This window comes from Phaethon aethereus, assembly GCF_964289735.1.
Source record: "Phaethon aethereus genome assembly, chromosome: 30".
Classification (NCBI taxonomy): Eukaryota; Metazoa; Chordata; class Aves; order Phaethontiformes; family Phaethontidae; genus Phaethon; species Phaethon aethereus.
In genome coordinates this window covers 1,069,948-1,091,928 of record NC_138606.1, presented here as the reverse complement: position 1 = coordinate 1,091,928, position 21,981 = coordinate 1,069,948, and the positions used below count along the sequence as shown (strand labels likewise).

General features: G+C 58.4%; 1 protein-coding gene and 1 pseudogene across 2 annotated transcripts; both read right to left on the bottom strand.

Moving 5' to 3' along the window:
* Positions 1-7,148: 7,148 nt before the first annotated feature.
* Positions 7,149-11,531, bottom strand: LOC309414624 (hydroperoxide isomerase ALOXE3-like; the record flags this gene model as incomplete). Its single annotated transcript, XM_082011980.1, has 13 exons — positions 7,149-7,328; positions 7,570-7,740; positions 8,129-8,229; positions 8,321-8,500; positions 8,590-8,692; positions 9,447-9,533; positions 9,650-9,853; positions 9,938-10,260; positions 10,367-10,470; positions 10,594-10,716; positions 10,805-10,886; positions 10,958-11,156; positions 11,394-11,531. 13 exons carry the CDS (start codon positions 11,529-11,531, stop codon positions 7,149-7,151), a joined length of 1,995 nt encoding a protein of 664 aa, XP_081868106.1.
* Positions 11,532-17,865: 6,334 nt separating this feature from the next.
* On the bottom strand, positions 17,866-21,556 carry LOC309414623 (ciliary microtubule associated protein 1A-like; annotated as a pseudogene). The gene is made up of 7 exons: positions 21,351-21,556; positions 19,927-20,313; positions 19,784-19,885; positions 19,321-19,442; positions 18,749-18,889; positions 18,404-18,506; positions 17,866-17,958 (listed from the first exon to the last, which is right to left on the bottom strand). The product of its transcript is annotated as a ciliary microtubule associated protein 1A-like (transcript).
* Between the last annotated feature and the right edge of the window lie 425 nt (positions 21,557-21,981).

Genomic DNA, 21,981 nt, shown 5'->3' with positions numbered 1-21,981 from the left:
CGACGCCCGCTCGGGGGGTGCAGGCTGCTCCTGCCCACGCGTTCCCCAGGTGAGTGCGTTTCCTCTGCAGCCCTCGAGCGACCGAGCGGGCGGCTTCCCACCTCCTGCACAGGAGTGCGGCTTGTCAGGGCTGGACAGCCAGCATCGAGTCCGGGAGCAACCCGGCAGCAACTGGTTTCTGGTTAACTAACGCCGAGCTGGGGCTACGCGTGTCTTCTCCTGGAGTGACCGGGCATCGTGATTGTGTTTCTCACGCCCAGCCTGCCGTCATTCCCATCCGGGAGACCCAGCTGCACACAAGGGGCCTTTAAGCTGCATTTTGTGGTGTTGGGGGGAGATGGCCAATAAAACCTGGGCATGGCCACAAAGGAAAAGGGAAGCCATGCCTCGCACGACAGTCGGGAGGATTAGCGCTGGCACGCTGCAGAGGGTAGGGGTCACCTTGCTTCAAGCCCGTGTCCTCCATTGCTTTCCAGGTTCCGGTTCACTGTGATCAGCAGCACGGTGGCCAAGGCTTTCTCCACCTGGCACGAGAAGGCTGCAGAGAAGCACAGGTTGCGAAGAGGTACGGGAACGGGTCCCTGCTGTCCAGCTGGGGCCCTGCCCCACGCTGGGTGACCACAGCCCACTTGAAACGCGCTCCCCACGGAGCTGCTCTGAGAGGCTTCCTCCTTTCCCAGGTACAGAGGGGCATCCCAGCAAGCTGCTGCAGAGCCGGGTGAAGTTCTCCCTCCCCGTGCTGCCAAGCCAGTTGCCAGGCACAAGGCAGCAAGACACGGGGAGGAAACCTTCTGCCAGGTGAGAGCCTTGTGGGAAGGGCTGAAAGGGATCCTTGCACCCATGCAGGAGAGACAGTGGACTCCTTTGGTGGGCAGTCCGGCTGGAAGGTCCCCAACACGTGCCCCACAGCTTTTATGAGCTTGTTTGCCCCATCGCCGGCCCCTTAGCGAGGAAGGCGGCGGATGCCGAGTGCACCCCACGTCACGTTGCTTGCCCTGACAACAGACCTGAGGTGCAGTCCTCTCCCATCCATCCGATGGGGCTCAGGGGAGGCTCCCCCTCGCCATGGGAAATGGCCCCACCTCCCGCAGTTCTTCTCCTACCAGCCCGGGGAGCTTTGGTACCAGGTGAGAATGGGAGACCAAACTGCCCCGTGCTCATGCCGACTCCTCCTGCTGTCTCCTTGCAGTGTGCTCCCCCCATGCCCAGGCAGCTCCCCCAGCACGAAGCAGGCACGCAGGCAGGAGCCAGCTCCTCCAGCCGGGTCCACCACCGCGCTCCCGTCCTCTGAAGGCTGCAGGAGAGCGCTGCAGGTACGTGCCCGGCCTGGCTGTAACTGCCGCGCTGCTGGAGACGCGGCAAAAGCCTCTTTGTGCAGAGAGCCGTCCAGAAAGGACCCCTTGGCGTGCGTTCATTGTAACGTGTCTGTCAGCTCCTTCAGGCCTTCTTCACGAAAAGGAAGGTGCTGCACAGCCTTCGCGCCTGCTATTGCCCCCGGGGTTGTGATGAAACACTTTAGTCTGGCCAGGGGCTACGGAAAATGCACAAGTCCTTTCTAGGTCCTTGACAGTGGAGGTCTTTGCTCCCTCAGCTGTGTTTGCCCTGAGCTGAGGGGCCTGGCAAGACTCCACGGCCTCTGCTCTGTCAGGGGCAAAGCGCTGCCGACCGACCGGCTGAGCCAAGGGGCGGCAACGCGGGGCAGACCCGAAGGAAGCCCCTCCAGGAGCTGAGACTAATCCTGCGTCTGCGTCCCCTCCAGGAGGTCCGGCAGCTGTCTGCAGAGTGGGAGCAAACGAAGACCCGGTGGCAAGAGCAGCGAGAGCAAGCAAAGGCAGAATGGGCGATGTGGGAAGCCTGGTCTGCAGGCGAGGACCGACAGCCGCCCCCGGTACGGGCCGTGCTTGACACCGCTGAGAGCAGCAGCGACTCTCTCTGTGGGGGCACCCAGGGCGGCAGGTCTCCAGGGCCTGGGAGCAGCAATGACAGCCGGCTGCAGGGCAGGGTTCTCCCCTTGAGGAGGGTCCGAGGGGCAAAAGCAGCCGTCAGCCGTGACGATGGGCACATGGTGCTGAGTCTCCCAGATCCCAGGGCCTGCCGCAGGCCCCTTTTAAGAGGTCCTCTGGCAAACAGCACCTCTGTTTCCCGTCTGGGTGCTTGAGAGCGTCTCCTCCTTGGCAGGCACTCGGCGCTGGAGCCACTTGGACTCCCCACCCTCCAGTCCAGCCCAGGAGGAAGGAGGTCAAGGAAAGGTGGAGGAAGGCTGGAAACCCCCTCCCAGCAGAGGACATGGCAGCAGCAGCCCAGCTGAAGAGACTCCAGCCTGAGTAAGTGTGCGCCAGCTCTGGCCTCAGCCTGGGGCAGCCGAGCAGCCGTGACCCCGCAGAGACGTCCGGGTCCCCTGTCCCTGCACGCTGGGCTTGCACAGGACACCCTCTGATTTAGTCTCCTAACACGGGCATGGCCTGGGTTACCCCCACAGCCAAGGCCCGAAACTCACCGCAGGGCGAAGGAGTGGGTGCACGCAGGAGCGGGTGGGTGCAGGGGCTGGGCGAGAGGAGAGGCAGAAGGGGGTCTCGGGCAGAGGCTGAGGGCTGGTGTTTCCCTGCTGTTGCAGCCACCTTTCCCCACGAGCGGTGCAGGTCCTCCGAAGGCTGGAGCCGTATCAAGCACGGAGGAACATATTCAAGAACGTGGCTGAGGACCACAGGCGGCACCTGGAGCAGCAGAGGCAGCTCCCCTGGTAAGTCTCTGCAGCAAGGGCTGGTGCTTCCCCAGCTGCAAGGCCCATGCCTCCACTGAGGGCAGCCCCCCCCGGGGGAAAGAGGGCATTCCTCTGACAGCCCTCGCAAGACAGAAGCAGGCTCTGGAGCCTGGCTTTGGGCTGGACCTCCCTGGCACCCGAGGCGGGGACTGCCTGGGCACCCAGAACTGGCTTTTCCTGTGGGACGTACGAGTCCGGGCTGAAGACAGAGGGATCCCTCTGACGGCTGGCTCTGCCCTTTCCAAACCCGACAGCATGCCCTGCCCTTGCAGAGTCCCAGCCCCAAGACACCTTGGCCCGAGGGGGGACACCTGCAGGGGACACCCAAGGTCTCAGCCCCACCTCCCTCAGCCCCAGCTGCACCTGGGACCTTCTCATGGGCTGGGGCAAAGGGGCCTCTCCCACTTCACGGACACCTTGAGGCTTCATGGCAAGCAGATCCCATCACAGGTGGCCTGAGCTACGCCTGCAGGGTTTCTGCGCCTTCTCCCTGGCCGTGCGGTCACACACGTTTCCTTCTTCCTCCCTAGCACTAGGTGCTGGAACCGCAGCAGAGGGGAAGATGCCGGGGCCGGCGGCTGTGGCAGCGGCTGTTAGCAAAGGGGCTGGCAGGCTTCTCAGCCTGCCAAGGCCCCCCCAAGAAATACAAAATAAAGAGCTCTGGGGCTGTTCCCAGCTGGACTGACTGGCCTGTGCCTGGCGACGGATTGGGGTGAAGGGATCATACGCAGCCCACGCGCGACCCCAGAACCGCTCGTAGGGGTAGGAGGGAATAAAGTCCACACGTGCCCCCCACAGCGCGAACTCGTGCAGCCCCACTCCTGCACATGCCAACACGCAGGCAGCAGGACGGAGGAAGCTCTCACACTCTCCAGGGAATCCAGCACAGCCGGTGCCTCCCTGAAGTGCTTGAGTCGGGCCCGAGGGGAAAAGCTGCGCTGCCAGCGATGTCCCGGCGTGGGGGGTCCTCAGCGCACAGGGCCGCCTCAGCGCGCCGGGACCTCGCCCTGCGCCGGCCGCGAGCAAGAGCCCGGCAGTTCCTGAGGGCGCGGCGGGACGGCGATGCCACTTCTCCAAGGCGTCGGTGGCTGCGTCGGCCGCAGGTTATTTCCCCCTTCCCGGTCTTGCCGCTGCCCGAAGTGCAGCCAGACAAGGACAGGGGGGTCCCTGCCTGGCCGGCAGCTCCCTCCCTGTGGAATAATCGCTGGGGGTGCCCTAGAAACCAACTTCTACTCAGGCTCTAAGAGCAGCGGTGAAGCAAGTTGGAACGCAGCCGATGTACGACGAGTCTGTGCCGCGGCAATTCCCTGGGCAAGCCCAGACGTTGGTGACATCAGGGGAACGTGGTGCGCTGACCCTGGGAGAAACGGCACGGAGGGCGGAGCGGAGCGGAGACGCTGTGGCCGCGCTCTGTGATCACGAGGGAATCTAAAGGTACACAGTGTGTACATTAATAAGCTCCACGTGCGATGCCCTGGGTCAGCGACCTGTCAACTTGGATGAAATGCCGTACTTGGAGTGAACTTTGCTTATTATAACATCATTATAACACCAAAACACACCTCCATCCCAAAAGTTACCCACCTCCCAAGGTGCGACCACCCCTCAATGAGCGTGCACACTGAATTTTTCCTAGTCTGTACCTTTAAACGCGAAGCGAGAGAATTCTGAACCAACCCTGATAAAGGTACGTATGACCAGAGTCGCTCGAGCTCCACCTGCAAAGTAAAACACTATAAAATAGTGTGAAAAGAGCTGGATGTCAGGGAAGGCACCATCACTCCTGACTTTTAGGATCCACCGATGGGCTGACCCTCTCTTCCCCCCCATTGGGACGCCTTTGGGTAAGATTCGAACACTTGGCTATCCCGAGTGGATCCACGGGAATTTTAGGAATCTCTAGAGTTGTTTCATCACCCCACGCGTGTGTAACCCGACCGTAATCAATTTAGTGCACTTGCTTGCAGACAATGAATTTATCACCGGCGATCCAAAGAATTTGTGCATCTGTTGCTTCAATAAATCGCACTATTAATTGACTCAGCCGTGTGTGTGTTGTCCCTGAACGCGACTGTACCTCTGAGTGCGGCCATGTGAGTTCAGGAGGTGTCCGGCTGAGCAGGTCGTGTGATGTTAGTAGTACATCCGGACCCGTGATATTCCAACGAAGGTGTTGGGTGCGACCGGACTACTAACGCCGACTTTGGGCATCGGTCAGAACCTAAGCCCAGCAGCCCCCAGTCCCTCTGGGGGTCTCTGAGGATCGGCTGGAGCGCAAGGGGGTTTCGTTTCTGCAGACTGCTCTGCCTCTTAACGCAACGCTCCCTTGTCATTATTTGGGGTTTTTCGGTTCCCTTGCTGGGGCAGTGTGGAAAAGCGCGGCTCCCGAGCGGAGCGCAGCGGGCCCCGAGTCCCGCTGAGGCTTCAAAGAGCTCGTGTCCACGGGCACCCACTGGCCGGGTGGCACATGCCACCCCACGGGGGTGGCGGCGCTGGCCAGGCTGAGCCGGGCGACCTGTCCCACGGCGCGGTGGCGGCCGGGGAAGGAGCGCGGCAGCCCCAGCGGGGCCGGGACCACGGCTCTGCCCCATGGGCCGCAGGTCAGGATGAGCTGCCCTTGGCCCCGGCGGGGTGCCGGGGGCTGCCGAGGCCGTGGGGGGCAGCGCCCGGCGGAGGGTGGCGCAGCGGTGGGACCCTCCCCGGGCGCCGGTGTCCCCAGCTCTGTGCCAGGCCAGCGGGCAGATTGTGGCTGGGGCGCTCCCCGCGGCTCTGCCCTGCGGGGGTTACGGGCTCCGGATGCTTCTCTTCGGGGGTCTCCCAGGAGGGAATTGGGGGGGGGGTCCCCCTTGCTCAGCTCCGCCCGCAACAGCCGCCTCTGCTCCTCACGGGGAGGGAAAGGGCTGCTCGTCTCCCAAACGGGCTCACGTCACATCCGAGAGAGGGAAAAAAACACCCAAAACCAAGAGAGGAAAAAAAAAACCCACCAAAACCACCAAACCACAACTGTTTTCGTAAGGAAGATCCACAACGACGCAGGCGGTGGGGAGCAAACAGCCCCCTCGGGAGGCAGCGGTCCAGGGAGTGTTTTCTGCCCCGTCGTGGTCTGACTCCCCCCGGCAGCCGAGCCCCCACGGCCGCTCCCCCGCCAGGACACGGGAGGGAAGCGGAAGAGTGAGGACGCTCGTGGGTTGCGATCGAGACGGTTTAGTAGGTAAAGCCAAAGCCGCGCACGCAAGCAGAGCAACACGAGGGATCCGTTCGCTGCTCCCCACGCATGGGCGGGGGTTCAGCCGTCCCCAGGGCGCCGTCACGCGCCGCGGTGACTTGGGAAGACAGACGCCATCACTCCGAACGTCCCCCCACCCCTTCCTTCTTCTTCCCCCAGCTTATACGCCGAGCGTGACGTGGTGTGGTACGGAATATCCCTTTGGCCGGCCTGGGGCAGCTGCCCTGGCTGTGCCCCTGCCCAGCTCCCCACTGGCCGCCCTGGAGACCCTCCGTCCCCTCCTGTCTCCCCACTCAGGGTCTGCCCCCGAGGCTCGACGGTCCTGGGGAGCTCCCCGGGCGGGCGCTGCCCCTCCAGCCCCGGCGCTCGCGGCGCAGCTGCCTTAGGAGAGTGTCCCAAGAGCACCTCCAGGAGTGCGGAGAACATGCCCGGGATTCTCTGGGAGCGCCGAGGGGCACTGGGCATGCTGGCGGGGGACTGGGGAGAACTGGGAGCACCGGAGAGACTGCGGAGCAGTGTGGGGCACTGGGAGCACTGGGCACACTGTGCAGTGCTGAGGGGGCACTGGGAGCACTAGGGAGGACTTGGGAGTCACTGCGAATGCTTGGGACACGAGGGCACTGGGAATACTGGGGAGAACTGGGGAGCGCTGGACGGCACCGGGGCAATGGGGGGCACGAGGGGCCCTGGAGGGGCACTGGGAGCACTGGGGGGCACTGGGACCACTGGGGGAAATGGGGAGCACTGAGGGGCACTGGGAGCGCTGGGGGGCACTGGGACCACTGGGGGAATGGGGAGCACTGAGGGGCACTGGGAGCACTGGGGGGCACTGGGAGCACTGGAGGAATGGGGAGCACTGAGGGGCACTGGGAGCACTGTGGGAATGGGGAGCACTGAGGGGCACTGGGAGCACTGGGGGGCACCGGGAGCACTGGGGGGCACCAGGAGCACTGGGCACCCCATCAGGTCTCCCAGTTCCCCCCTCCAGCTCCCCCTTTGGGGGGGGGGGGCTGTCCATGAGGTTGGGAGGGTCCCAGGTTTTTAGGGCGTGTGCCCCCCAAGCAGAGGGTTTGATAGACAGCTGGAATTTCTTGCAGGGCTGGGGGGGAGGAGCAGGGTGGGGGGCGCTGGGGGCGGGCGCTGGGAGAGGTGCGAGGGCCCTCAGATGGAGATGCTGTTCTCGATCTCCAGTGGGTTCATGTAGTTGTATCTCAGCTTGGCCCAGTGGTTCCGCTCCTCGATGTGGTCCCGGATCTCCTGCAGCTGCCCTTGGAAGATCCTGATGAGCCGCCGGGGTTCCGCCTCTGTGAACCGCTCCTCCGGGTACTGTCCCAGGAGCCTCTGGGGGACACAGGGATGAGGGGCCCATCAGGTTCAACCGCTTGGCTGAAGTGTCTCAAGCCACCTTGGCGGGGAGGGTGGCGGTGTCCGGGCACCCTGGTAGTTGTAGAGTGATGGTGGCCACCAGCCTGGGCTTGAGTAGCCTGCACCCATGCCCTCATGGAGCACCTCTTGGGGTTCCTCAGCCCCACACAGCCACCATTTTGGAGGAGGGCATGGTGATGGCGGGGGCCAGACTCACCCCATCACTGAGGCGGGAACTGAGGAGGATGAGGGCCACCAGGATGTTGGCAGTGGTGTCCACCTCAGGGACCGTGTCAAGGAAGTGTTGGAGGAAGGCCTTGCCCTTCGCCGCCGGTGGCGGGTGACGCATGGAGGACGGGGCGTTGGGGAGGAAGGCGCCCAGGTCATACTGCGGGTTGAGAGGCCACTGTCAGCACAGGCCCTCCCTCTCGCATTTGGGTGGCTTGGATGGGGACATTCTCCTGCGGTGGGCTTGGGAAGTCCCTCCAGCATGGAGAGGAGATGGATGGGGGTGTCCCTCGGCATGGGGACAGGTTGGATGGGGACAGGTTGGATGGGGACATTCTCCTGAGGTGGGGTGGGGATGTCCCTCTGGCATGGAGAGGGGATGGATGGGGACATCCCTCCAGCATGAAGAGAGGTGGGACATGGGCATCTCCCCTGGCTCAGGACGGGGACGTCCCTCCTGCACACAGAGGGGGTGGAGGGGAACATCTCTTCAGCGGGGGATGGGGACATCTTTTGGGTGCAGGGGGGTCAGAGGTCCCCTGTCCCACCTGCCCGTTGTTGACGGCTGCGTGCTGGGCTGAGCAGGTGAACACCACCATGGTGAGGAACTTGCTGAGCTGCGCCACCGTCCGCAGCGAGCAGGGGATACCTAGGGGTGGAGGGACACCGAAGAGCATCAGGGACATGTCCTTGTTCCCCCCACCGCCCCACGGCACCCATGGGAGTTGGAGACACGGTACCTGAGGAGGTCCTGCCCAAGAAGCCGTTGGTGAAGATGTCCATCACCCATGCCTGCAGCTCGGTGTCCCCACTCACCGCTGCGTCGTCCCCGTAGTAGAAAGCCACGATGCCGGAGACGAAACTACCAGCAGATGAGGTGACCATGAGGTCATGGAGCACCCATGGGATCACTGCCAGTGGTCACCCAACCCCTTGTCCCACCTCTCGATGGCTTTCCAGAGGCTCATCCCGTCATCCCGGTAGTGGTAGTTGGGGAGGTGGGCCATGCCGCGGTGGCGGATGTCATCGGGGAGGCAGAGGGAGGTGTAGGTGACCTTCTCCAAGCCCCGCTGGACGACCAGCAGCAGCCCTTCATGGGTGACCCCCGAGGCCTGGTGGGGAGGGGGCACCCATGGGTTCTCAGGGCAGGGGGCACCATGCCCTCCCCTCCAGCCCCCGGTTACTCCAGTGCTCCCAGTAAAGCCCAGTGCCCCCAGTGCTCCCCAGCCCATCCCTGTGCTCTCTAGTGTCCCCTATCCCATGCTCTCTAGTGTCCCCCAGTGCTCCCAGTATACCCCAGTACCCCCAAGTCCTCCCAGAGCACCAGTACTGCAAGTACCCCAGCAGTACCTCCCAGTGCTCCCAGTATACCACACTCTCCCTAGTGCTCCCCAGCCCCTCCATGCTCTCTAGTGTCCCCCAGGGCCCTCTCTGCCCCCAGTATACCCCAGTACCCCCAGTTCTCTCAGTACACCCTAGTGCTCCCCAGTGCCTCCAGTATACCCCCTCAAGTGCTCCCATTACACCCCAGCCCATGCTTGCTAGTGCCCCCACAGTGCCTCCCAGTATTCCCAGTATACCCCACTGCTCATGCTCCCCATCCCCCCATGCCCTGTGCTCTCTAGTGTCGCCCAGAGCCCACTGTGCCCCTGCGGGACTCCCAGTATACTCCAGTGCCTCCAAGTGCTCCGAGAGCACCAGTACTCCAGGTACCCCCCCAGTGCTCCCAGTATACCCCAGTGCCCCCAAGATCTACCAGTGCACCAGTGCTCCCAGTATACCCTGTGCCCCTCAGTGCTCCCAGTACACCACAGTGCCTCCCAGTGTTCCCAGCAGACCGCAGTGCTCCCAGTCCCTGTGACTCACCTTGTCGATAACACCACCAGGGTTGATGAGGTCGCTCCGGGCCAACGTGTTGATGTGCAACGTGAAGAGGAAGTGGGGGATGAGGAGCTGGTGGTGGGAACCAAGAGCTTGGAGATGACCAGGGACCTCCCAAGGAGCTGGGGGGGTGTTGGGTGGGGTCAGATGGGTGGGGGGCAGTGGGTGGTCCTGAGGTGGGACATTACCTTGAAGAGGGGGTGGCAGGTGGGCAGTTGGCGTAGGGTGGCGATGGCGAAGACCTCTGCAAAGAGGTGGGTCCTCAAGAGGTGGGTGAGGAGCTGGTGGCTGTAGAAGTCAGCGTTGCGCACCCAGGTCTTAGCCAACAGCCAGTCCCACTCGGCATCGCTCGGTAAGAAGATGGGGCTGGTGGGTCCCGGCGTTTGGCTGAGCTGTGGGACACAACCACATGGTGGGACCATCTCCACCGTCACCAGGGCAGGGTTGTGCACTGGTTTGGGGTGGGATATCCCTACCTGGATGGCGATGGGGCGTAGGAGCCCGTCGGCGCCCTGGTGCAGCAGGCAGAGCGGTGCCGCCACATGCTGCTGGCGCCCGTGGATGGTGCCGGCTGGGATGTCCTCCAGCACCTCATAGTCCACGATGAAGATCCGACCCTCTTGCAACTCCTTGGCCAGGTTGGTGCCACCACCCAAAGAGCCGGCCACCATCTCCGGTGTCACCGGGAATTTGGTCGGCAGTGCCGTGCATTGCCGGATGATGATGGGGTTGTTGCCATTGAGGAACTGGTAACCGAAGAAGTCATCTTCTCGCCAGTGCCTGGCCACATACTCGGGGACTGAGGGGGTCACCAGACATCAGCACCCAACTGCCCACCCTCCACATCAAGCCAGGGACTTCTTGGGAAGCCCTGGATGGCAGGGGAGGACACACAAGGCACCCACCGATCTCCCTGCCCTGTGTCCGGGAGAAGATGCTGCGCATCTCATCCAGGCTCTTCCAGGAGGTGTGTGTCAACAGGAACCCTGTCAGAAGGTGGGAGGCCTCTCTACGGGACAGAGGTGGACCTCAGCACTCACCATCCCCCACCAGCCTCTTGGGACAGGGTGGCACTGGCAATGCTCCTCGCTCCCATCACCCAGGTCCCCCCCAACCTTGGGGAATTGCTTACTGGAAGATGAGAACACCCTTGAAGTTGATTGCCCTCGCACAGGAGAATGCAACATTGGAGTCCAGCTCGACGATGGAGCCCACATTGAGGCAACGGGGCCAACCCTCAGCGAAGGTCTTCCACCTGCAAGGTGGGACAGGGGGACACACATCAGCATCACCGCTGGCCAGGCAACCCTGGTAGCCCTCCATCCCTATGTCCCTGCTCTCACTGGTAAGCCTCCTGCCGTGCCTTCAGCTCCTGTCGCCGATGCTCCCTGAGGATCTCCAGCTCATCGTCCACCAGCTTCTTCCCTGGAAAGGAGGAGGGGTCAAGATCGGATCCTCTGGCCAGCAGAGGAGTATGGAGGTGGCATGGGTCCTACCGGAGCCCTCCCGGACCTCCACTGTGGTGATCCCCTCCAGCCACTGGTAGCAGGGGAAGCGGTAGAGGGTGCCGTCAGAGGCTGTCACACGGACATCCTTGCAGAACCAGGCGTCCTCCAAGAAAAGCCGCCACTTGTGCAAGCGGATGAGGACGATGGGACCCAAGTCCTGCTCGCAGCGCACGGTCAGGTCCTTCTCCTGGTGGGGTGGGATGGCTTGTGGCGGGAGGGCAGATGCCCTGGTGTGGCGCCAGGGGATACGGGCATTCCCCACCAGGTTTCAGAGCTTGCCCCAAAGATTCTCTTCCTCCAGCCCCCCAGAACAGCTTTCCTCCAGCCCCCCAACCCTTGCAGAAGACCCAGCCCTTTTCCTACTCTCTCCAGCCAAAACCAGAACAGCCCGTGCCACCACTTGTGTCCCTGTCCCCACACTCACCATCCCTGGCAGGAACAAGTAGTTCATGGTCGTCCGGCGGCTCTCGCCACGGCTGCCCACCAAGGTGATGGAGATGGAGTTGCTGGTCCCAGCTTCGAGCATGTCACCCGTGGCCACCTTCACCTTGTAGATGGCCATGGCAAGCTGCACCAAGGACACACAGCAACGTCCAAGAGATGCCTTCAAAAAGCAGCCAGCCGTAGAACTGAGGGGTTTTGGGGTGGAAACCTGTCGTTTTGGGCGGTTTACATGTCGCAAGCCCCCTTGCACAAGCCGGGTGGCCAGTCCTTCCTTCTCAAGGGGAGGTGTTATCAGATGACCGTTACTGGCTGGCATCCGGCATGTTTAATCTCAACGGATGTGGCCATGGGGACGTTGCCCAAGCGATGGCCCTGGGGGTGGCCATGGGCCCAAGGGAGGGGATGTTTGCCATGGTCCAGGAGCTCCTTCTGCCTCCCCAGGGCCTCCCCCATCTCCTGCCGCATCCCTGCCCACGCCGCTGCCCCAGCTTCACTGGCTGCTGTGGAGCAGGCAGTTGTGGGGCCAGCAGGGACTTCCCCCAGGAAGGTGGTGGAACAACTAATCCTGGAAACCATTTCCAGGCACATGAATGATGAGAAAAGCATCAGGAGGAGTCAGCATGGCTTCACCAAGGAGAAGTCATGCTTGACCAACATGATAAACATCTACAGTACAATGACAGGCCTAGTAGACAAGGGGAGAACAGTGGACATTGTCTACCTGGACTTCAGGAAGACTTTCAACAGTCTTCCGTAAGATCCTCCTAGAGAAGCAGTTGATGGTTGAGCTGGATGGGCAGTGAGGTGGGTTGTCAACTGGCTGAACGTCAGCAAGTTGCAGGTGACACCAAACTGAGACACCAAAGGGTCCTGCTGCCACCCAGAGAAACCTCAACAGGCTGGAGAAATGGGCTGAGGAACCTCATGGGGTTCTACCAACGGAAGTGCAATGTCCTGCCCCCGGGGAGGTACAACTCCCGGCATCAGGACATGATGGGGACACCAGGCTGGAAAGCAGCTCAGTAGGAAAGGTCCTGGTGAATGAATGAATCATCGAACCATGAGCCCCTGCCACAAAGACAGCTCACGGTGGAGGGAGGTGGTCCCTCACCTCTGTGCTGGTGAGGCCACACCTTGAGGGCTGGGTCCAGTGCTGGGCTTCCCAGTACAAGTGAGACACAGCCACACTGGAGAGAGTCCAGGGAAGACGATGAAGCAACTGGAACACCAGGCTACATGGCTGGTGCCATACTCAAGGTTTGGGCTTCCATGATCATGGATCTACCCTTGAGAAGCTGCGTCTGTTGCGAGCTGGTGGGATTCACCTGACCAAGTGGCCAGACTTGTATGAAGAGCCTTAAACTAGACTTAGGGAAGGGCCACAGAGCTGATGAAGTGACTGGAGCATCTCCCCAAGGGTGAAGGAGCTGGGATGGTCCTGCCTGGGGAAGACACTGGAGGGGCGGTCTCATCAATGTCTGTGAATACCTGCAGTGTATGGAGAGGACAGAGAGCCTCCTTCCCCAGGAAGGTGCAGGGAAGGAGCACACCACGCGGGTCAAAACCCTAGGGCCACTGGGGTATACTGGGAGCACAGGGGGCAGCTCTGGGCAGGGTGGCTGTGGTCTTTCCTGCCCCTGGCCATCCATGGAGGCCAGTGTGGGGAAGCTCAGGCCTCCAGCTCTTCCACCACTGCCTCTCCAAAGGCCCCTTGAGCCCCACGGTGGCCCCCCGGAAGGGATGGTCACACCTGTGACACCAGCTGGGTCTCCTCCACCACTGTTTTGGGAACAACACAAAACCAAGACGGGTCCTTGAGCATTTAATGATGCAGGAAGGGAGAGGAAGGACAGGCAGAATGAAGGCCACCAACGACGGGCACGGGGATGCGCAGAAGCACCCCTTGGCCAACACAGGGTTGGTAGAGGGGCTCCAGCGCTTTGGGCTGCTGCAGGGGCAAGAGTTGGCCAAGTGAGGACAGGGGTAGCGGTCTTGGGGATGTGTCCACGGAGATGCTCTCCAGGTTCCTGCTATGGCTTGGCAGGCTTGGAGGGACGGGGATGCTTGGGGTCCTTGGGGGGCAGTGGTGGGTCCAGCTGAGAGCTGCTCACTCAGGTGCAGGCGGGGGGCAGGGGGGCAGGATTCGGGGGATTCGGAGGCTCGAGCTGCTCCAGGAGCCCACGTGCAGCTCATGTGTTGCCCCCAGAGCTGACATTAGGGGTAGATGCGCCCGTGGGGACAAGCCACCAGTCATATTCACCTACTCAGCCTCCTATCAAACTGTCTCCTCACATTTATAGCACTAGTCCCTACCTAATCAAAAACATAGGGCAACAGCAAGAGCTATTCGACCCGTTGTGGTCTCTCAAACAAATAGAATTGTCAGTGCAGGTTGATACCTCCGCAACTAAACCTACCTGCTCAACAGTCATGAATACATCTTACACAGGATGGTTTGCATGGTTGCATGGATGAACCCTCACCTCTCCAAAATGATCAAGGAGGGAGGTGACTGGTATCGTCAGAACAGGAGTGGCAGTATTGAATAGCACAGATGCTGAAGTCGTAGTGAACAACTTAACTGTGACTACCCATGACCTAAACAAATTAGAACACCCATTTACAATCACCTTTATTGGCATTAGGAACAAATCAATGGCTCCTATCAATCATTCTACCTCACTGGGAATAAATGGAAGAAAACGATCATCAGTTAATTATAAATTCCCTTGGAGCCACTCAGAGCAACACCTCTCTTGCCTTGAGTTGTATCTGAGAACTAATGGATGGAGTCTGTAGTAGGAGCTATTTATTAGAGAAGGAGACGGAGGAACCTTACCCGCTGAAATTCGAAAGTAATCTGGGATAATGAAACCAAATTTGAAAAGGAATTCCCATCTTGGTGGCATCTAATTAATTTCAGCTATGACTCCACCAACAGTGAAGCCACAGCTTTTGTTTTGACAATACGCAATGCTTTGGTATACACCATATACCCAATCATTGCGTTGGAAATCATCATGGAACTGTACTCTATCCGTTAGGGCATAGGATATGGGCCCAACAAAATGGAAACAAATGGCAAACTGTTGATGTTGATGCATGTGTGGTCGGGGAACAACAGGGATTTATCTGTGAAAGTAATGCCATCAAGGCTCAAGACATTTGTCTTGATACTGGGAAAAATGTCATTTCAAAGTACACGCCAGTGAAACCCCTGAAACTGTGCTAGAGTATGTTGTAAATGGATGTGCTTGTGTAAGAACCCTTTGTGATTCTATATTTGCAGACGACACCACTGTGAAGACAAGCAACCACTCAAACATTTGTGTTTGCATCTTTACCAAAATTATGGGATGCGACTTTAATTTTTCAGCTCCTGTCACATCAGTTGCTACAGTCTGACTATATATCGTGTCAGGACTTGCTGCCTAGCCGTGTTGGGATGAATCTCACATTGGTGAGAAACGGTTACAACATGATGACCTGAGCCAACTGCTAGAACGCATCTGAAACAATGGACACAACACTCTGATCACTGTTCACTACGATGCAGCAGCAGTACACTGTGTCTTGGAAAGAGTGAAGAAAGAAGGGGAACATCAGTGGTGGGACACTTTATTTGCATGGCCTCCAACAGCAACGGAATTCTGAACCGGATCCCATCGTAATTCCATTGACTCTTGTTATACTATGTTTATTTTCAAACATTGTTCTATACATCATAACTTGGCGAATGGCACACCAAATTATGTTAGCGCAAAAACCCGCTCGCGTATATAACATTGTTTAACCCCATCTACTGAAATCTTTATTGCTTACAAAGGTTAATCTAACACAAAAATCTCCCCTTAAATTAAAATTGGACTGTAATATTACTCTGCTTATAGGCACAGAGGCAAGAGGTGACCACACCGCCACTCTGTGAGAAAGGGATGGATTGACTTTAGTCACGGGGTGGATTGTGGTGGTGCATTCCACCCCACCTTGCCTTGCACCTGGGCCACTATACAACCTGAGAAATTCAGTTGCCTGGCAAGCCTTGGCCATTGAACAAAGAGTTTGGTGGTTGAGGCGGAGAATGGCACTGTTCTTTTGTATCAGGAAGGCAGATGCCTGACCAGGGTGAGGAAGAAGAACAGGACTAACTAATTAGCTCCTGACAACCCTGGAACGACCGGCACCAGTGCTACTGGAGACTTGAGAAATCCCCTGTCTGGGTTGCGGCCAGGATGGAAATTCACTGATGCCTGAAGTCAATCATCTCCCGACCCTATAAACAGTGGTCCCAAGTGAGGCCCTTTGAGCTCTCCGGGACCACAGCGGGCTGCGACCAGCACCTCTGAGTGGGACGCCTCTCTGAGCTCATGAACCTAAGAGTTCATGGTAAGTTTGGAGGACTCTTGCCAAAGACTGGCACGGGGCCGGGGCTGAAACCCCTACTCCTTGAGGCTCAACCCTTGCCCGCTGAGAAATGCAAAAACATTCAACGTGAGTATTTCACTGGACTCGAGGGGAGTTTCTAACAGGTACCTTTGTATCTCTCTTGTTCGCTCTCTCTTTTCTTTGTATCTCTTTCTATGTCTCTATCACTATCTCTGCGCCTCAGTGTCTGTGTGTGCATGCGTAATTAGAGAATCTCAGTAAGTTTTCAGTTGTGACATTGCTAAGCTTTATTAGGAAATTGACACACTAACTGGAGTCTATTTCCCTGACTCTGTGGATATCATTCCTCCCGATCTATGCGTAAATCATTCCAGCCTCATTGTACTTTGGTTTCTCTTTGTATCCTTTTTCCATGTTGAATAAGTAATAGAGTGGTCCTCGCCATCAAATTCTGTTAAGTTGTGCTTTTTCCAAATTTATGTTAAAATCATTTGATTCCTAATATATTTGTTGATGATCCTTTAAGAGGCCTAAACCGCTCATTCACGACAAATTGGCGTAGTTGGCCGGATGGCAAGTAGTATCACTGATTACTTGCAAAAGCATGGAATAAGTCCAAGTCCCATATTCTCAGAAGAATGGGCACGTGAGAATAATTAGGAAGCCGTGGAAAAACAGTTGAAGGAGGCCGGAGGTCACCTAAAAGATGGAAAAGGGATTATTTGCTTGGTGGATTGCAGGTAGGGCAGCAATTCCACCCTAAGTAAAATGGAACAATTGCAGTTGCCCCAATCTCCAAAAGAATTACAACAGTTAATGGGTACTCTAGGATATTGGAGAAGACATGTACCTGGATTTTCTCTCATTGCCTGACCCCTGTAGTCACTTTTATGGATTTCTCCTGCACCATAAAAAGGGGTAACCCGTTCAGCCTTTCCCACCAAAACTTTTATTTTACTGGAGAAACTTAAACTACTTTGATGGCAGCAACGACAGCATGCTCTCTACCCAGCCTTGCTTTCCCTCTTAATGGAGACGAGCATGATCCCTCAGATTTGGACACTAAATTTTTGGGACCATGCATTACTAGATTATACAGGAAGTGTTAAAATCTGACCAAGAGACAAGGCAAACCTCAACCTTGCTACTGTAGTCATGCATGGAAACGAGGCATATCTAAACAGTGATTGGAGATGGGAGACACTGGATAATCAGAATATTGAAACAGGTACTTTTTCCATCTTGAGTAAGTGATAGAGTGGACCTTGCCATCGAAATCTGTTAAGGTGCACTTCTTCTAAATGTGTATTAAAATAATTTCCTTTCTACTATCTTTGCTGGTGATTATATACGTGTCCTAAACCACTAATTCATGACAACTAATCCTTAAAAATCAGGGGGAAATCTTTTTGGCGTCACTACTTATCAAGAGAGGAGGACTATCCCCCCGCAAGGAACGGGGTAGAGGCCCCCTCACTGGAGGCTTTCAAGCTGCGGCTGGCCGGGTGCTAGATCATCACCTCTAGGCTTCCTTTGCCACGCAAGGCTGGACGAGATGACCTGCGTGGGCCCCTTCCAACCTGGGCTGTTGCACGACCCTATGATGATTGCCTTTTCAGGCTGGGATTACTGGTGCTTTCTCCTTAACTGTCTGTGTTTTGGGGACTCGCCTGTGGCAGGAGGTCCCGCAGAGCGGCTGTGTTTCTGGCCACCCCCTGGAGACAAGCCACCCGCGTGCACTGAAAAGGGGGGTGCCGAGCTGGGCTGTGTCCTTGGGGCCAAGGTGGTGCCTGCGGGACGCTCGGCCGTGGGGCGAGAGCGTGTAGGGCGGGGCGTGACTGCTTTCACGGGGCAGTGTTTAGCTCCGGTCAGGTGAAACGGTGCTGTCAGAGCCCTGTGCCTTGCTTACGCTGTCGATCTCGGTGCTCTCCCCTCGTCCTCATCTTGCAGTGTTCTGGCTGAGGCACAGGCATGAAATGGAGAGAGCCAGTCGCCCTCACTCACGCGCAGCCCTCTCCCTGCAGCGGAAGGTGAACAGACCAGATCTTTGGGGGTAAGTTTTTTTATTAGACTCCTATCGGAGGGAGTAGAGGAGTTGTGTAGAGGGAATGTCGGAGTCCAAAAGTGGGCGCAGGTGCCTGGGGCTTGATCAGCGTCACCTGGAAGGGGAAAAGTGAGAAGGAAAAACGGTGAGGGTGGTGCCGCATTCTCAGGGAGCCTTGTCTTCAGTGAAGGCTGTCTATTGATGTTCGTGCATTTGGGGTTTGTCGTGCACTGCTGCGTGCACGCCTGGGCACTTTCAGCGAAGCCCCGCCTGTCCCGGTGGCAGGCTTGTTGGAAACCTCCTGTGTGAACAGGGCGTTTCTAATGGCGTGCTGCTGTTACTGGCTGGCATTTCTCCCCTTTTGGGGGAGGAATGGAAAGGCAAAAGAGAAAGAGTTTAGGGGTGGGTAAAATGCATCCCTCGAGTGGTTTTAGAAGGCCACTCAAAGAAAAGATCCTATGTTTGACGCAGGACGGAGTGACATTTGCAAGGTGGCGGCTGGAGCTGAGCTGGAACTGGACCTTGCTCCAAGTGCAGAGGTCTTGTAGCTCCAGCCAGACTTTGCCAGATGCCCCTGCCCTCCCAGCTGAGCCCCGAGTGCATGAGAAGGGTCCGCTCTTGGGCCTGCATGTCCCTTGTGCGGCGGTGTGTCCGGCTGAAGGCCTTGTGATGTGCGAGTGCGTATCAGCGCTGGATGGCTGAGCTAGTGGGGAGGCGATGTGAGATGTGTTCTTTGGCCTCCCTCTGCTCGGCTTTGGGCCAAGGCAAGGGAGCGGGCCTGCTGTCCTGCGGTTTGTCGCTGCAGTAAGGTGGTCCTGAATTCTCCGAAGCCGCGTCGGAAGGGGGAGATGCTTAAGGGCTGGCTGTTGCAAAGCAGAGGAGGGGAGGCGGGCAGGCTGCCTTACCTTTCCCAGGCAGTAGTCTGCCGGCCCCGGCTTCACTGTTTTGTCGGCTCCGAGTCGACTGTTGGTTCCCATCGTGTACATGGGAGCCCTTTTCTTGTAGACGTCCAGCTCCACCTTGGGGAACGCAGCAGGACCGGGCGTCTGTAAAGAGAGGCGGGGAGGTGGCTCGATGCAAACGGCAAGCGTTGATTCTTGCCGGGTGCCCAGGCGGGCTGCGCTAGGTGAGCTGGCTGGCCAGAGAAGTGGCGTGAGAGGCGTGGAGCGATGGGAACATGGGCGCCTCCTGTTCCCCGGCAAAGAGGCAGGTTTTGCAGAGGGGGAGGGAGATTCCCACTCGTGCCGGTGAGCTTTGCCCAACCACGAGGGTTAGTGTTGGAAAGCGAGGGACTGCAGGTGTCGGTGTCGCTGTTAGCAGCAGGAGAGCCAGGGGACCCGTGGCTTCTTGGGTGTTGCTGCTGGTGCAGGGAAGCGTGCGTTCCGCGAGGCTGCAGCAGGCCGCGGAGCCCTACTGCCCTGAGGAGAGCAGCTGAGCTTCAGCTGCTGCCGTGGGAGGGCAGAGAAGCGTAGCTCACCTTGGAGAGGTCTTCAGCAAAGCCATTGTGCTTACTCTTCCCTGTCACGGAGTAGCACGGGCTGGCGTGGGTGTAGGCTGTGTTGGGTCCCACCAGCCTAGGCAGGGTGTAGGTGCCAGGACCTGCAAGGGGAATGGGAAGAGAGCGCGTGAGTCCTGAGGGGAGAGGAGCAGCGCCTGGGTGGGAGAGAAGCAGCGTGCCAAGCCTGCTGCGAGGAGCAGGAAGGATGTCTTGCCCCTCGTCCCAGTGTCCCTGTCTTCTGTTGCACTTGGCATGTGTCGGCAGCTCCAAACCGGAGTTGCCGGTTCTTCTGTGGGATGAGAGAAGTTGGTGCTCTGGGACGCCAAGCAAGCCTTTCCTGCGGCATCGGCTTTTCCCGAGGCCTGTTGAAAAAGCTGTCCAGCACATTTTCCCTGGAGGACGTGCATGCTGCAAGTGAGTGCATTGCCCTGGGTTCCCTTACCTGGAGGTTGGTCAGTTTTGACGGCCTTGTGCTGGAAGGCCATGGACTGCGCCGGCGCGCTTTTGTAGAGGTGTTTGTTGGCCTTGTCGGTGGAGTAGTCGCCTAGGGCAGAGGAGGAGCAGAGAGAAGCAGTGAAACGGGGCTCCTGTCCTCGGGCCAAAAAGGGAAGGTCGGGAGGAGGTGCTCAGCCTCGTTCGTTTTCTGCCTGGAAACCTCTGAAGCCCTTTCAGGGCGTGAGCTGATGGCGTTGTAGCCTGGTAGCACAGGGCAAGAGGAAGGCGTGCGTGCTCGTCTTGCCCGAAGGAAGGGCTGGCCGAAACGGTACTCACTTGGTCCAGGGGTGATCTCGGTCTTTATCTTGGGAAGTCCGCAGATGTGCTGTGCTGGAGCCACGTACTTCCCGTTCCTGGTGATGGAGGGCTGGACGTAGTAGCGAGGACCCGGAGAGCAGCTGTCTGCGACGGGAGGTTTGGCCCCTGCAAACGTGTATGCAGGGGCTTTGCTTTTGGTGGGGCTGTGAGCCACGTAGCCTAGGAAGAAAAGCCTGTGACAGGACACCTGCTTGCCACTGCGTATTTAAAGCTAGTTTCTAAGAGGAGTAGCTGGAGTTGCTGGCCTCAAGCAATTCCCTCCCACTGTTTCCTCCAGGAGCGATAGCAGCGGGTCATAGAGTGCCTTGTAGCGCAGCAGAGTGAATGTGTAGGCACAGGCAGTTTTGCAAACACGTTGCTAACTAATCTTGAAAAGAAAGTGGACCTCCAGCCAGCGGAGCTCTTGTAAGGAAAGCAGTAAAAAAAAAAAACAAAGGCCCGAAAACCAGACAAAAAGTCCACTGACGTCCAGCAACAACAGTGTAGGCGCTGTGCAATTAATCAGACTCTGCCCCAAACGCTCTTGTTTTGATGTATTAACCCCCCAAAGAGCTGCGGAACTAAATTAGTGCAAAGGTAAAGATCGCTTCTGTGAGTTTGGTTTTCTGGAGCAGAAGAAGTAATGGAGGGGGGAGGAGAGGCCAAAGATGTAGGCGAGGGAGGAGGAGGAAAGAGGAGGAGGAGGTGGGAGCAACAAGTTCACAGCGAAGATGCAAGACGAGCTTCGTCCTGCGCGTGCCTTTGCGCAGTGTCGCATGCGAGGGAAGTAGCCGGTGAGTCCTGCCTGTAGCTGTCTGCAGAGCGACCCCCCGGGATGCTAAATAGCAAGACGAATCCCGGCTTATCCCCAGCAGAGCCGAGGAGGGACGTTTCCAAACTCGAGGCGGGGGGCGGGGTGGTGCGCTTGTCCTGAACGTTGAACAGGCAAAGTGCAGAGCCTGTGTGTGGCAGCGGCGGTTGCACACCCAGGGCTTAGGGTGCGCCTAAGGCCACCTCTGCGCTCAGCAGAGTCAGGCAGCTCTTTTCTGGGGCTTTTCCATGAGCAGCGTGAGCCTTCCTCTGGCAGGCTGGTGTCCTTGCTGCAGCTGAGAGCATGGAGGCGTGGAGCAAAGGGGGACGGCGCTGTGGCTGCTTGTCCCCTGGAGGCAGTGGATGTGGTGCCCCCCTCCCGTGCCCCCTCGCGACGGTGGTTTTACCTGTTGTCCCGGGGATTGAGTACTTGGGTCCCGGGCTTGTGAACTGGGCGGTGATGAGGCCGCGTGGGCGATGAGGTCTCCAGGTGCCCACCCAGGCTCCATCCATGTTGGAGGCAGCTCCAAAGCCTACGGCAAGAGCAGGAGATTTGCTGAGGGGCTTCCCTGAGAGAGGCCCGGAGTGAAGCCCCCCCGGGAGGAGCAGCAACGCTTCACCTTTCTCAGCCTTGGCCATCGGACTGAGGGCGGATGAGCTTGTCGGCTGCTGCAGCTCTCGGTCGCAGAGCGCGGCGAGGGTGAGGGCAGGCAGCGATCGGTCAAGAGAGGTTGTGGTGCCAGCTGCCGGGTGGCCTTGGGGAGACGCCTTGGTTCGTCACAGAGACGCACTGTGACGTCATACGGGCTCCTGGTGCCTGTCATAGGTGCTGCTGCATCATGCGGCTGATGTGGAGCTGTGGTCTGCAAACATTTTTGATCACGAATCCCCCCAAGAAAAAAAAGGTTGAGCAGGCCGCGCCCAGCAGATGTGATTTATTTGTCAGTTCTGGACATGTGCTGCTGTCTTCGTGTCCTCAGTACATTCTAAACCATGCACAAAGAGAGCAATGAAAGGGGGATGAGGCAGAAACGCAGG